The sequence below is a fragment of the Engystomops pustulosus genome, chromosome 11, assembly GCF_040894005.1.
Source record: "Engystomops pustulosus chromosome 11, aEngPut4.maternal, whole genome shotgun sequence".
NCBI classification, from domain to species: Eukaryota; Metazoa; Chordata; class Amphibia; order Anura; family Leptodactylidae; genus Engystomops; species Engystomops pustulosus.
The window spans coordinates 76,517,289-76,530,747 of NC_092421.1; the positions used below are offsets into that span (position 1 = coordinate 76,517,289).

Genomic DNA, 13,459 nt, shown 5'->3' on the forward strand with positions numbered 1-13,459 from the left:
GCCCCCTGTCTATGTTGATGGTAGAACCGTCTCTCCTCTAGGTGAGGAGGATGCCCCCTGTCTATGTTGATGGTAGAACCTCCTCTCCTCTAGGTGAAGAGGATGCCCCCTGTCTATGGTGATGGTAGAACCGCCTCTCCTCCAGGTGTAGAAGATGCCCCTGTCTATGGTGATGGTAGAACCTCCTCTCCTCTAGGTGTAGAAGATGCCCCTGTCTATGGTGATGGTAGAACCTCCTCTCCTCTAGGTGTAGAGGATGCCCGCCGTCTATGGTGATGGTAGAACCTCCTCTCCTATAGGTGTAGAGGATACCCTCTGTCTATTTGTTGCTAGAACCACCTCTCCTCTAGGTGTAGAGGATGCCCCCTGTCTATGTGGATGGTAGAAACTCCTCTCCTCTAGGTGTAGAGGATGCCCCCTGTCTATGGTGATGCTAGAAACACCTCTCTTCTAGGTAGATGATGCCCCCTGTCTATGGTGATGGTAGAACCTCCTCTCTTCTAGTTGTAGAGGATGCCCTCTGTCTATGATGGTAGAAATGTGTCTCCTCCAGGTGTAGAGGATGTCCCCTGTCTATGTAAAGGTAAATCCTCCTCTAGGTGTAGAGGATGCCCCCTGTCTATGGTGATAGGAGAACCTCCTCTGCTCTAGGAATAGAGGATGCCCCCTGTCTATGGTGATGGTAGAACCTCCTCTCCTCTAGGTGTAGAGGATGCTCCCTGTCTATGGTGATGGTAGAACGTCTTCTCCTCTAGGTGTAGAGGATGCTCCCTGTCTATGGTGATGGTAGAAGGTCTTCTCCTCTAGGTGTAGAGGATGTCCCCTGTCTATGGTGATGGGAGAACCTCTTCTCCTCTAGGCCTAGAGGATGCCCCCTGTCTATGGTGATGGTAGGACCACTTCTCCTCTAGGTGTAGAGGACGCCCCCTGTCTATGGTGATGGTAGACCTGCCTCTCCTCTAGGTGTAGAAGATGCCCCTGTCTATGGTGATGGCAGAACCTCCTCTCCTCTAGGTGTAGAGGATATCCCCTGTCTATGGTAATGGAAGAGCCTCATCTCCTCTAGATGTAGAGGATGCCCCCTATCTATGGTGATGGTACAACCGTCTCTCCTCTAGGTGAGGAGGATGCCCCCTGTCTATGTTGATGGTAGAACCTCCTCTCCTCTAGGTGAAGAGGATGCCCCCTGTCTATGGTGATGGTAGAACCGCCTCTCCTCTAGGTGTAGAAGATGCCCCTGTCTATGGTGATGGTAGAGCCTCCTCTCCTCTAGGTGTAGAGGATGCCCCTGTCTATGGTGATGGTAGAACCTCCTCTCCTCTAGGTGTAGAGGATGCCCACCGTCTATGGTGATGGTAGAACCTCCTCTCCTATAGGTGTAGAGGATACCCTCTGTCTATTTGTTGCTAGAACCACCTCTCCTCTAGGTGTAGAGGATGCCCCCTGTCTATGTTGATGGTAGAAACTCCTCTCCTCTAGGTGTAGAGGATGCCCCCTGTCTATGGTGATGCTAGAAACACCTCTCTTCTAGGTAGATGATGCCCCCTGTCTATGGTGATGGTAGAACCTCCTCTCTTCTAGTTGTAGAGGATGCCCTCTGTCTATGATGGTAGAAATGTGTCTCCTCCAGGTGTAGAGGATGTCCCCTGTCTATGTAAAGGTAGATCCTCCTCTAGGTGTAGAGGATGCCCCCTGTCTATGGTGATAGGAGAACCTCCTCTCCTCTAGGAATAGAGGATGCCTCCTGTCTATGGTGATGGTAGAACCTCCTCTCCTATAGGTGTAGAGGATGCTCCCTGTCTATGGTGATGGTAGAACGTCTTCTCCTCTAGGTGTAGAGGATGTCCCCTGTCTATGGTGATGGGAGAACCTCTTCTCCTCTAGGCCTAGAGGATGCCCCCTGTCTATGGTGATGGTAGGACCACTTCTCCTCTAGGTGTAGAGGACGCCCCCTGTCTATGGTGATGGTAGACCTGCCTCTCCTCTAGGTGTAGAAGATGCCCCTGTCTATGGTGATGGTAGAACCTCCTCTCCTCTAGGAGTAGAGGATAGCCCCTGTCTATGGTAATGGAAGAGCCTCATCTCCTCTAGACGTAGAGGATGCCCCCTGTCTATGGTGATGGTACAACCGTCTCTCCTCTAGGTGAGGAGGATGCCCCCTGTCTATGTTGATGGTAGAACCTCCTCTCCTCTAGGTGAAGAGGATGCCCCCTGTCTATGGTGATGGTAGAACCGCCTCTCCTCTAGGTGTAGAAGATGCCCCTGTCTATGGTGATGGTAGAACCTCCTCTCCTCTAGGTGTAAAAGATGCCCCTGTCTATGGTGATGGTAGAACCTCCTCTCCTCTAGGTGTAGAGGATGCCCGCCGTCTATGGTGATGGTAGAACCTCCTCTCCTATAGGTGTAGAGGATAACCTCTGTCTATTTGTTGCTAGAACCACCTCTCCTCTCGGTGTAGAGGAGGTCCCCTGTCTATGTTGATGGTAGAAACTCCTCTCCTCTAGGTGTAGAGGATGCCCCTGTCTATGGTGATGCTAGAAACACCTCTCTTCTAGGTAGATGATGCCCCCTGTCTATGGTGATGGTAGAACCTCCTCTCTTCTAGTTGTAGAGGATGCCCTCTGTCTATGATGGTAGAAATGTGTCTCCTCCAGGTGTAGAGGATGTCCCCTGTCTATGTAAAGGTAGATCCTCCTCTAGGTGTAGAGGATGCCCCCTGTCTATGGTGATGGTAGAACTACCTTTCCTGTTAGGTGAAGAGGATGCCCCCTGTCTATGTGATGGTAGAACCTCCTCTTCTCTGGCTGTAGAGGATCCCTCCTGTCTATGAAACACCTCTGCTCTAAGTGTAGAGGATGCCCCCTGTCTATGTTTGTGGTAGAAACGCCCCTCCTCTAGGTGTAGAGGATGCCCCCTGTCTATGGTTATGGTAGAACCTCCTCTCCTCTAGCAATTGAGGATGCCCCCTGTCTATGGTGATAGTAGGACCTCCTCTTCTCTGGCAGTAGAGGACCCCCCTGTCTATGGTGATGGTAGAACCACCTCTCCTCTAGGTGTAGAGGATGCCCCCTATCTATGGTAATGGTAGAACCACCTCTCCTCTAGGTGTAGAGGATGCCCCCTTTCTATGATGATGGTAGAACCTCCTCTCCTCTAGGTGTAGAGGATGCCCCCTGTCTATGGTGATGGTAGAACTATCTCTACTCTAGGTGTAGAAGATGTCCCTGTCTATGGTGATAGTAGAACCTCCTCTCCTCTAGGTGTAGAGGATGCTCCTGTCTATGTGATGGTAGAACCTCCTCTCCTCTAGGTGTAGAGGATGCCCCCTGTCTATGGTGATGGTAGAACCTCCTCTCTTCTAGGTGTAGATGATGCCCCCTGTCTATGGAGATGGTAGAACCTCCTCTCCTCTAGGTGTACAGGATACCCCCTGTCTATGGAGATGGTAGAACCTCCTCTCCTCTAGGTGTACAGGATACCCCCTGTCTATGGTGATGATAGAAATGTCTCTTCTCTGGGTGTAGAGGATGCCCCCTGTCTATGGTGATAGTAGAACTGCCTTCCCTCTTTGTATACTTCAGATTCATTCATTTATTAATTTCTGGGGCAAAAAAAGTTTTATTACAAAAAGCACTAGGCTACACTACATTACAGTAACATGTCACTGGATTCTATTTAAGTATAGAGAAATATATAATATATAGAAAACAATATGGCCAGACATTTCAGATAACTTTCAGCTAGAGAATGGATGTAAGCTTGGATAAATACTTCATGTGCCATATGGTATAATAGCTATGGTGCCAGCACTCAACTCCCCAAAAGGTTGGATGACTTGAAATTGAATTTTATGAGTATTTTACAACATCTCCAATTGCAAGTGTGAAGGACCACCATATATATCAGAAGCTTGGCCGAATATAGCTCGTATGGTATCCTTATGTCAGCCTATAAGAAACTAACTAGAACTATCACCATATTGCAACAATAACCAATAAACATTTTGAATGGTGTCCAATTGCATCATGAGCAAAATAAGGAAATCGTTAAGCTTCCTTATTTCTTAGGTGACTTTGTTGACCTTCTTTCTCACTAAGCAAAGTTCCGCATTACATCACGGGTTGAACAAACGTCTAATGTTTGGTTTTCGCCTGGAGCAGTTTGGCTCCTGGAAGGATGAATCTGGTTGGTTCACGCAATTGGAAAGGGAGAACTTCCCTATAAAAGGAGACCAATCCATGAGGTTGGTCTACAGGTGATCCCTACAGGTCAAAATGTGGTGGAAAAGCCTTCCTCTGAGCATTGCCCTGCTGGGCCTCATCATGCGTGCCGGATCACAGTAAGTTATCAGTAGAGCAACCGAGAAATGATTACATTGATATGCATTATTGTGTGTATTTTTAAAGGCGTGCTGAAGGGTAAGAATGGAACTGTCTGACTATTGTCTACCTGCCACCAAGACACCACCATGGACCGTCCTCAGTAGATCGTTAGTAACTAGATTGTCTTAGATTTTTTGAGACTTGCCAGAATATCCAATGGTCAGATAATCTAGGTAGCCCCTAGATGTTAAAATTAGCTAATGACTTTTATTTACAATTACATTTTTGATTGTATTCAAATATTTTAATGCATTTTACAATAATATTTTACAACTATGTTTTTCTCTTGCAGGAAAATAGCCTCACCTCCAGCATACATAACTACAGCTATCAGGTACTTTTGCTTTTTCATTTTTGTTCTAATCATTTTTAATTATATAGTAATATTGATATTTTGTCAATTTTGTAAGCTGAATATATTAAAGTTAACCAATATTTTGCAAAAAGGTACAATAGGTCATCCTTCATTGGGTGGTAGCTGCACTGGAGATGCAGTCGGTTAGAAGTTCACAAGTTACTTCCAACCAAAAGTTGGCCTAAATCTGTGTATCTTTTATGTATCAGTGCACAATGCAGATAGAACTCTACTGCAATGGCAAAATTACTGTACAGGTGGTCCCCTACTTAAGTACACCCGACTTACAGACGACCCCTAGTTAAAGACGGGCCCCTCTGCCAACTGTGAAGCCTCTAGTGAAGCTCTCTGGAAGCTTTACTATAGTTCCAGGCTGCAATGATCAGCTGTAAAATGTATTTAATAAAGATTTAGTGATAATCCTTGGTCCAAATACAGCAAATAATTTTGAAACTCCAATTGTCACTGGAGCAAACATTTTCTTGCCTTGAACTACTATTATAAAATATACAGTATAGACTTACCGTATATACTCGAGTATAAGCTGACCCAAGTATAAGCCGAGACCCCTAATTTTTCCACCAAAAACTTGGAAAACCTATTGACTCGAGTATAAGCCAAGGGTGTAGTATACAGCTAGCCAGCCCCAAGTAGTATACAGCAAGCCAGCCCCAAGTAGTATACAGCCAGCCCCATGTAGTATACAGCCAGCCCCAAGTAGTATACAGCCAGCCCCAAGTAGTATACAGCAAGCCCCAAGTAGTATACAGCCAGTCCCAAGTAGTATATAGCCAGCCCCCATGTAGTATAAAGCCGGCCCCCATGTAGTATAAAGCCAGCTCTCATACAGTATACAGCCAGCCCCCATGTAGTATACAGCCAGCACATATAGTATACAGCCAGCCCCCATGTAGTATACAGCCAGCCCCCATGTAGTATACAGCCAGCCCCCATGTAGTATACAGCCACCCCCCATGTAGTAAACAGCCAGCCTCCATATAGTATACAGCCAGCCCCCATGTAGTATACAGCCAGCTCTCATCCAGTATACAGCCAGCCCCCATGTAAAAACTCGGCTTATACTCGAGTAAATACGGTACATACAAATTCAACTTAAGAACAAACCTATGGAACCTATCTTGTACGTAACCCGGGGACTACCAGTATATTACTTTTCTAATTAAAAAGATAAGACTGATACCATATCAATATAATCCTATTGAAACTGTAGAGAATTGTACATTGTTTGACACAAAGGCCCACATTTATTAAAATGCCCCCACAGCAGCACACCCCCTGACCCCCTTATATTTGTGTCACCAAAAATGTAAATCTCAAAAAAAGCATCTAAAAACTGATCCAAAACTGATTGAGAACTTCACCACCCATCAGATCACAGACACCCTGTGACTGACACTACACTTACTGATGCTCCCTCACACTAGTCTAGAGACATTGAAACAGTTGTGTCTACAGTTAGGAATCTGTTACTTCTAGAATAGAATATATACAGTATATATATATTCAGTTAGAAACAGGACATTACGACTTCTCCAGGCCGTGGTTTATTACCGTAGCTTTCGTTGTCAGATGTCTTCAGAAAAATGCAGCAAATCTCCACACTGCGCCTCTAAAAACAACACAGTGGCATACACTATAATATCACCTGGATAACAGTGCTCCTCAATAATATATACTCCTCACACAACAAATGACAATACAAATAAAACATACTATATATAGTCCCCTAAATAAATATGTACAGCACCCACAACTTATTATATATACTGGACTCCCCAAATACATATATATATATATATATATATATATATATATATATATATATATCATAGATATATACTGGTTTGCCTTTAATCCTGCATCATGTTATTAGGCTTCCTGAAAGTCATGCTTGATGAAAGGGGGCTGCCTTACAAGGAAGCTAAGAGGCAATATTTTCCTTATCACCATCCTGAAAAACACATTTGCATATTTAGCTGAATTCCCCAGTGGGGCATCAATGGCTACAAGTCTTTAAACACCTTCAAGGCAGCCTTAATTCATAAAGTCTTCGTAAGGAGAACTCTTATTTTCCGACTCTAAGAGTTACACAGTGACACAGACATTAGTGGCATCTAGTACATTACAGGTGACAATTTGCTCAGTTAGAAACAGGACATTACGACTTCTCCAGGCCGTGGTTTATTACCGTAGCTTTCGTTGTCAGATGTCTTCAGAAAAATGCAGCAAATCTCCACACTGCGCCTCTAAAAACAACACAGTCGCATACACTATAATATCACCTGGATAACAGTGCTCCTCAATAATATATACTCCTCACACAACAAATGACAATACAAATAAAACATACTATATATAGTCCCCTAAATAAATATGTACAGCACCCACAACTTATTATATATACTGGACTCCCCAAATACATATATATATATATACAGAAACTCCCTCATAGACTCATAGATAGCAAATACAGTCAAGGAACCCCTTCGGCATACAGGGTAAAGTGGTAAAGTGGGGCCCTGGGCACAAATACAAGTGGGGCCCCAACATAAAACTTTTTTGTGAACAGTCACTGTAAGAGAATGCTTTAGTCCGGCACAATAATAACACTTTGTAGTTACACCCAGTAGTAGGTAAGTATCTGTCATGTGGGACTGTAGGAGAATCTTATAGGAGAGAGACAGATGATAGGGAGATGGATGATAGAAGATAAATATGAAAGATGATAGAGATTTATAGATGCAGAAATATAAAGAAAATTGTATGTAGACAGCTGGATGGGTAATAAAAGATAGATATGAGAGATAGAAAAATAATTGATAGATGAATAGATAATAGATAGGAGATAGATACGTGGATATATAGATAGACAAAAAGCTACATAGATAAATGGTTAGGAAGACAGATATATACATAGGAAATAGACAAGTTATAGGAAATAGATATATAGACAGGAGATAGATGATAAGCATCTCCACCCAGGCATTCAACCAAAGGGTATTCAAAGAGTAATACATCCTCTGCCCACAAAAGTTCACAAGCAGGGAGCCCATTTAGGACAGGGGGCCCTGGGCATATGCCCAGTTTGCCGCTCCATAACGCCGGCCCTGCCTACATAGATAGTATATTCAGGCAGGTCTCGCATTGGTAGTATACTGTACACAAACAGAATCTCTCATAGATATATACAGGCAGGTCCCTGCCCCCCCTCATATGTAGTATATACAGGCAGGTCCCCCATAGGTAGTATACTGTGTACTGTATAGAAAACAGAATATCCCATAGATAGTATATACAGGCAGGACCCCTGCCCCCCCCATACGCAGTATATACAGGCAGGTCGCTGCCCCCCTATAGGTAGTATATACAGGCAGGCCCATACCCCACCCCCCCCATAGGTAGTACTGTACACAAACAAGATCTCCCATAGATAGTGTATATGTAGGCAGGTTACTGCTCCCCTTATGTAGTATATAAAGGCAGGTCCCCACCCCCATAGGTAGTATATACAGGCAGATCCATGCCCCTCCCCCCAATAGGTAGTATTCTGTATAAAAACAGGATCTGCCATAGAAAGTATATACAGGCAGGTCCCTGCCCCCCATAGGTATTATATACAGGCAGGTCACCACCCCCCATAGGTAGTATATACAGGCAGGTCCCCACCCCCCATAGGTAGTATATACAGGCAGGTCACCACCCCCCATAGGTAGTATATACAGGCAGGTCCCCACCCCCCATAGGTAGTATATACAGGCAGGTCACCACCCCCCATAGGAAGTATATACAGGCAGGTCCCCACCCCCCATAGGTAGTATATACAGGCAGGTCCCCACCCCCCATAGGTAGTATATACAGGCAGGTCCCCGCCCCCCATAGGTAGTATATACAGGCAGGTCACCACCCCCCATAGGTAGTATATACAGGCAGGTCCCCGCCCCCCATAGGTAGTATATACAGGCAGGTCACCACCCCCCATAGGTAGTATATACAGGCAGGTCCCCGCCCCCCATAGGTATTATATACAGGCAGGTCCCCACCCCCCATAGGTAGTATATACAGGCAGGTCCCCACCCCCCATAGGTAGTATATACAGGCAGGTCCCCACCCCCCATAGGTAGTATATACAGGCAGGTCCCCACCCCCCATAGGTAGTATATACAGGCAGGTCACCACCCCCCATAGGTAGTATATACAGGCAGGTCCCCGCCCCCCATAGGTAGTATATACAGGCAGGTCACCACCCCCCATAGGTAGTATATACAGGCAGGTCCCCGCCCCCCATAGGTATTATATACAGGCAGGTCCCCACCCCCCATAGGTAGTATATACAGGCAGGTCACCACCCCCCATAGGTAGTATATACAGGCAGGTCCCCACCCCCCATAGGTAGTATATACAGGCAGGTCACCACCCCCCATAGGTAGTATATACAGGCAGGTCCCCACCCCCCATAGGTAGTATATACAGGCAGGTCACCATCCCCCATAGGTAGTATATACAGGCAGGTCACCCCCCCCATAGGTAGTATATACAGGCAGGTCCCCACCCCCCATAGGTAGTATATACAGGCAGGTCACCACCCCCCATAGGTAGTATATACAGGCAGGTCACCACCCCCCATAGGTAGTATATACAGGCAGGTCCCCACCCCCCATAGGTAGTATATACAGGCAGGTCACCATCTCCCATAGGTAGTATATACAGGCAGGTCCCCACCCCCCATAGGTAGTATATACAGGAAGGCCACCATCCCCCATAGGTAGTACATACAGGAAGGCCACCATCCCCCATAGGTAGTATATACAGGCAGGTCCCCACCCCCCATAGGTAGTATATACAGGAAGGCCACCATCCCCCATAGGTAGTATATACAGGAAGGCCACCATCCCCCATAGGTAGTATATACAGGAAGGCCACCATCCCCCATAGGTAGTATATACAGGCAGGTCCCCACCCCCCATAGGTATTATATACAGGCAGGTCCCCACCCCCCATAGGTAGTATATACAGGCAGGTCCCCACCCCCCATAGGTAGTACATATAGCTGATGCAGCCCTGCATACACCAGCCAATGGCAGGTAATGCACAATAAACACATAAGGAGTTTATTGGGATTCTTGGGAATTACAGTGATGATGTGTTTGGCAGTGTTATGCAGAGATTTTTTTTTATCTTTTTGCATAAAATAACATTGCATTGATAACATCCATCACATGAAATTACAAATGGAACCGTTTTCCCAGCGAGACAACTTATAATATACCGTATTGCTCCTGTTTCAGTCACAAATAAAGGACCAATATCTTGCACAAAAAAATAAGTTTAAATAATAATGACTAAAAGTAAAAATGTTTTATTTTGATATTTTTGTGGATATCTGGGCATTAAAGTTAATTTCTCCAAAAAATTGTTAAGAGTCTCATTTATAATAAATATTTAGCATTTTTCACTTTAAAGGAATTTCAAATGTGCTATTTCTGCAGATGAACGTGTCGGTGCACCAGGGGCGTGCCCGGGACTAATGGTGCGCCTGTGCATTTCTTTTTATGCCAACCATCCCCATCGGGCCCTTTATAATATCCTTTATGCTCCCTGTTATGGAAAACTTGGAAAACAGCTTATGAAACAAAGTGATAGAAGGAATACTGGGTATACTAGTAGTCATGGCTAGGGATGACCCGTTATGGCCAAAAACTCACCCCCAACTGTTACACTGTGCAGGAGCACCCCCACCCCCCACTATATGATGAAACATCCTGTGCTGCAGTGAGATTACATCAGGCAGAGGGAGGGGGCAGGGTGAGACAGTGTAATAGCCGGTGAATCTGTAGCATGGTGGGGCTCTGGGAAACACCACAGAAGCCTTTTGGGCTCATTAGCATAAATGTATCCATTTAGATTTCACTGATTGCATGTGTTGACAGTGGGGTAGGGGGGAGCCCAAACACTGAACTCAAACGTCTTGTTGAAGTCTAAGTTCAGGGCCCCAAATTCCCAGTGTTCAGCGTGGCCTCTTTCTTGGTAAAAAAAAAAGTTAATTTGCATACAAATGCAAAGTTTTCTCTAAAATTAAAAATGACTGCGAAATAAAAAGCAAAGCTTATACAGAACCCTGTACAATACAGAGTTAGTACCTTCCTCTGGGATGTGATGAGTAACATTCTTATCCCATTTTCCTAGCAACGGTGATCCCATCAAGAATCAAAACTGCCGATTTTTGTTGTCTGTCCCAACTGTGGTGAAAAGTGGGATGCTGGGACAAGTCTGCGTCGTCATGAACTGTATAGAGCCCGTGGAGATGACGGTCATTGTGGAAAACCAGGGACAACAAATTGTCGTAATCCATGAGCAAATCAGCGCCAATTTCTTTGACTGCGGAACTTTTTTAGTAAGTGATGTTATATGATGGGTTAATAGAAGGGAATGTTATCGGTGGCTCTTTATGATTTACTAGGGTTCGATTTCGTGGCTCGTTTATCTGTGGGCTGAGTATTGTAACTACATCCCTAGAGCTAAATTGATACAATGGGGCTCATTTACTGAGGGTCCGTGGAGCGCATTTTTGTCAGCGATTTCCGTTTTGCGCCGAATTGCCCCGGGATTTTGGCACACGTGATCAAATTTTGGCGGATCGACGCCAGCTTGCACGCGGCACAAATAGGGGGGGCGGGCCGTCCGACAACTCGACAGATTCGGACAAGGTGCGGGATTTAACATTTCATAGTTTATACGGTTAAAAAAAGACACATGTCCATCAAGTTCAACCAAGGAAGGAATGTGTCGCAAGACATGCGCTTACATGCACCCGGAAGAAGCAGGTGAACTCCGCCGGACCTCGGCGGGGAAGCGATGGATTGAGGAACTCGGGTGCACGAGCTTTGGTGAATTGCGCAGGACCCTAATCCTCATCGGACATCGCGCCGCGAGATCGCAACAGTAAATTTGTCCCATTGGGGGTTAAATCCCGCGCGTTGTCTGAATCCGGCGGGTTGTCCGACGGCCCGCCCCCCCCCATTTCTGTAGCGTGCAAGCTGGGGCTGATGCGACACAATCCGATCGCGTGCGCCTAAATCCTGGGGCAATTCGGAGCAAAACGGAAATCGTCTGGAAACCCGACGAAATTTGCGGCATTGGGACCTTTAGTAAATGAGCCCCAATGTGTCCTTTCCTTTGTCTTCTCAGGTCCCCGTAGTGAGCGAAACCCAATATGCCTATGTGACTCTTACTGTAACTGGCGCCACAGTAGATATAAAAGAACGCAAGAGTTTCATTATAGACATCATGCCAGACGCCTGCCGTGTCCAAATGGGAAAGAACCTGTACCAACCCGGAGACACAGGTGATGGAAATATTGTATTCAGTCTTAACAGGAGGAAATCTTGGCATTTTCCAAAACTTTCCAAATGGGAGGGAATCGCAGGGCCGCCACTAGGAGTTTTTGAGGCCCCTGACTGGAAGATTTTAGTGCCCCCCCCTTCACCGGTGTCCATTCCCACATTAATACATAACACTATACACAAAATTTTTTTTTCGACCAAAACATTTTTGAGGCATGACAAGCTAGACAGGACCCTACTCTACTGTGCGTGCCCACTCAGTATATAGATAGCCCCTGCACGTGCCCGATCAGTATATAGATAGCCCCTGCACATGCCCACTCAGTATATAGATAGCCCCTGCACGTGGCCACTCAGTATATAGATAGCCCCTGCACATGCCCGATCAGTATATAGATAGCCCCTGCACATGCTCACTCAGTATATAGATAGCCCCTGCACGTGCCCACTCAGTATATAGATAGCCCCTGCACGTGCCCAGTCAATATAGATAGCCCCTGCACGTGCCCACTCAGTATATAGATAGCCCCTGCACGTGCCCACTCAGTATATAGATAGCCCCTGCACGTGCCCGATCAGTATATAGATAGCCCCTGCACATGCCCACTCAGTATATAGATAGCCCCTGCACGTGGCCACTCAGTATATAGATAGCCCCTGCACGTGCCCGATCAGTATATAGATAGCCCCTGCACATGCTCACTCAGTATATAGATAGCCCCTGCACGTGCCCACTCAGTATATAGATAGCCCCTGCACGTGCCCACTCAGTATATAGATAGCCCCTGCACGTGCCCACTCAGTATATAGATAGCCCCTGCACGTGCCCACTCAGTATATAGGTAGCCCCTGCACGTGCCCACTCAGTATATAGATAGCCCCTGCACATGCCCGATCAGTATATAGATAGCCCCTGCACATGCTCACTCAGTATATAGATAGCCCCTGCACGTGCCCACTCAGTATATAGATAGCCCCTGCACGTGCCCAGTTAGTATATAGGTAGCCCCTGCACGTGCCCACTCAGTATATAGGTAGTCCCTGCACGTGCCCACTCAGTATATAGGTACTCCCTGCACGTGCCCACTCAGTATATAGGTAGTCCCTGCACATGCCCACTCAATATATAGGTAGCCCCTGCACGTGCCCAGTCAGTATATAGGTAGCCCCTGCACGTGCCCACTCAGTATATAGGTAGTCCCTGCACGTGCCCACTCAGTATATAGGTAGTCCCTGCACGTGCCCACTCAGTATATAGGTAGTCCCTGCACATGCCCACTCAATATATAGGTAGCCCCTGCACGTGCCCACTCAGTATATAGGTAGTCCCTGCACGTGCCCACTCAGTATATAGGTAGTCC

At 46.2% G+C, this 13,459-nt stretch overlaps 1 protein-coding gene across 3 annotated transcripts in view; it reads left to right on the forward strand.

The window, feature by feature from the left end:
* The first annotated feature begins 4,213 nt into the window (after positions 1 to 4,213).
* The window catches only part of LOC140105734 (ovostatin-like), an 82,861-nt gene continuing 73,615 nt past the window's right edge, over positions 4,214 to 13,459 (forward strand). For all 3 annotated transcript variants that reach the window (XM_072129762.1, XM_072129763.1, XM_072129764.1), the window contains exons 1-4: positions 4,214 to 4,339; positions 4,675 to 4,716; positions 10,942 to 11,149; positions 11,944 to 12,100. In XM_072129762.1, the coding sequence (XP_071985863.1) occupies positions 4,275 to 4,339; positions 4,675 to 4,716; positions 10,942 to 11,149; positions 11,944 to 12,100 (472 nt within the window). In that variant the 5' untranslated portion in view covers positions 4,214 to 4,274. The remainder of the gene's footprint in view (positions 4,340 to 4,674; positions 4,717 to 10,941; positions 11,150 to 11,943; positions 12,101 to 13,459) is intronic.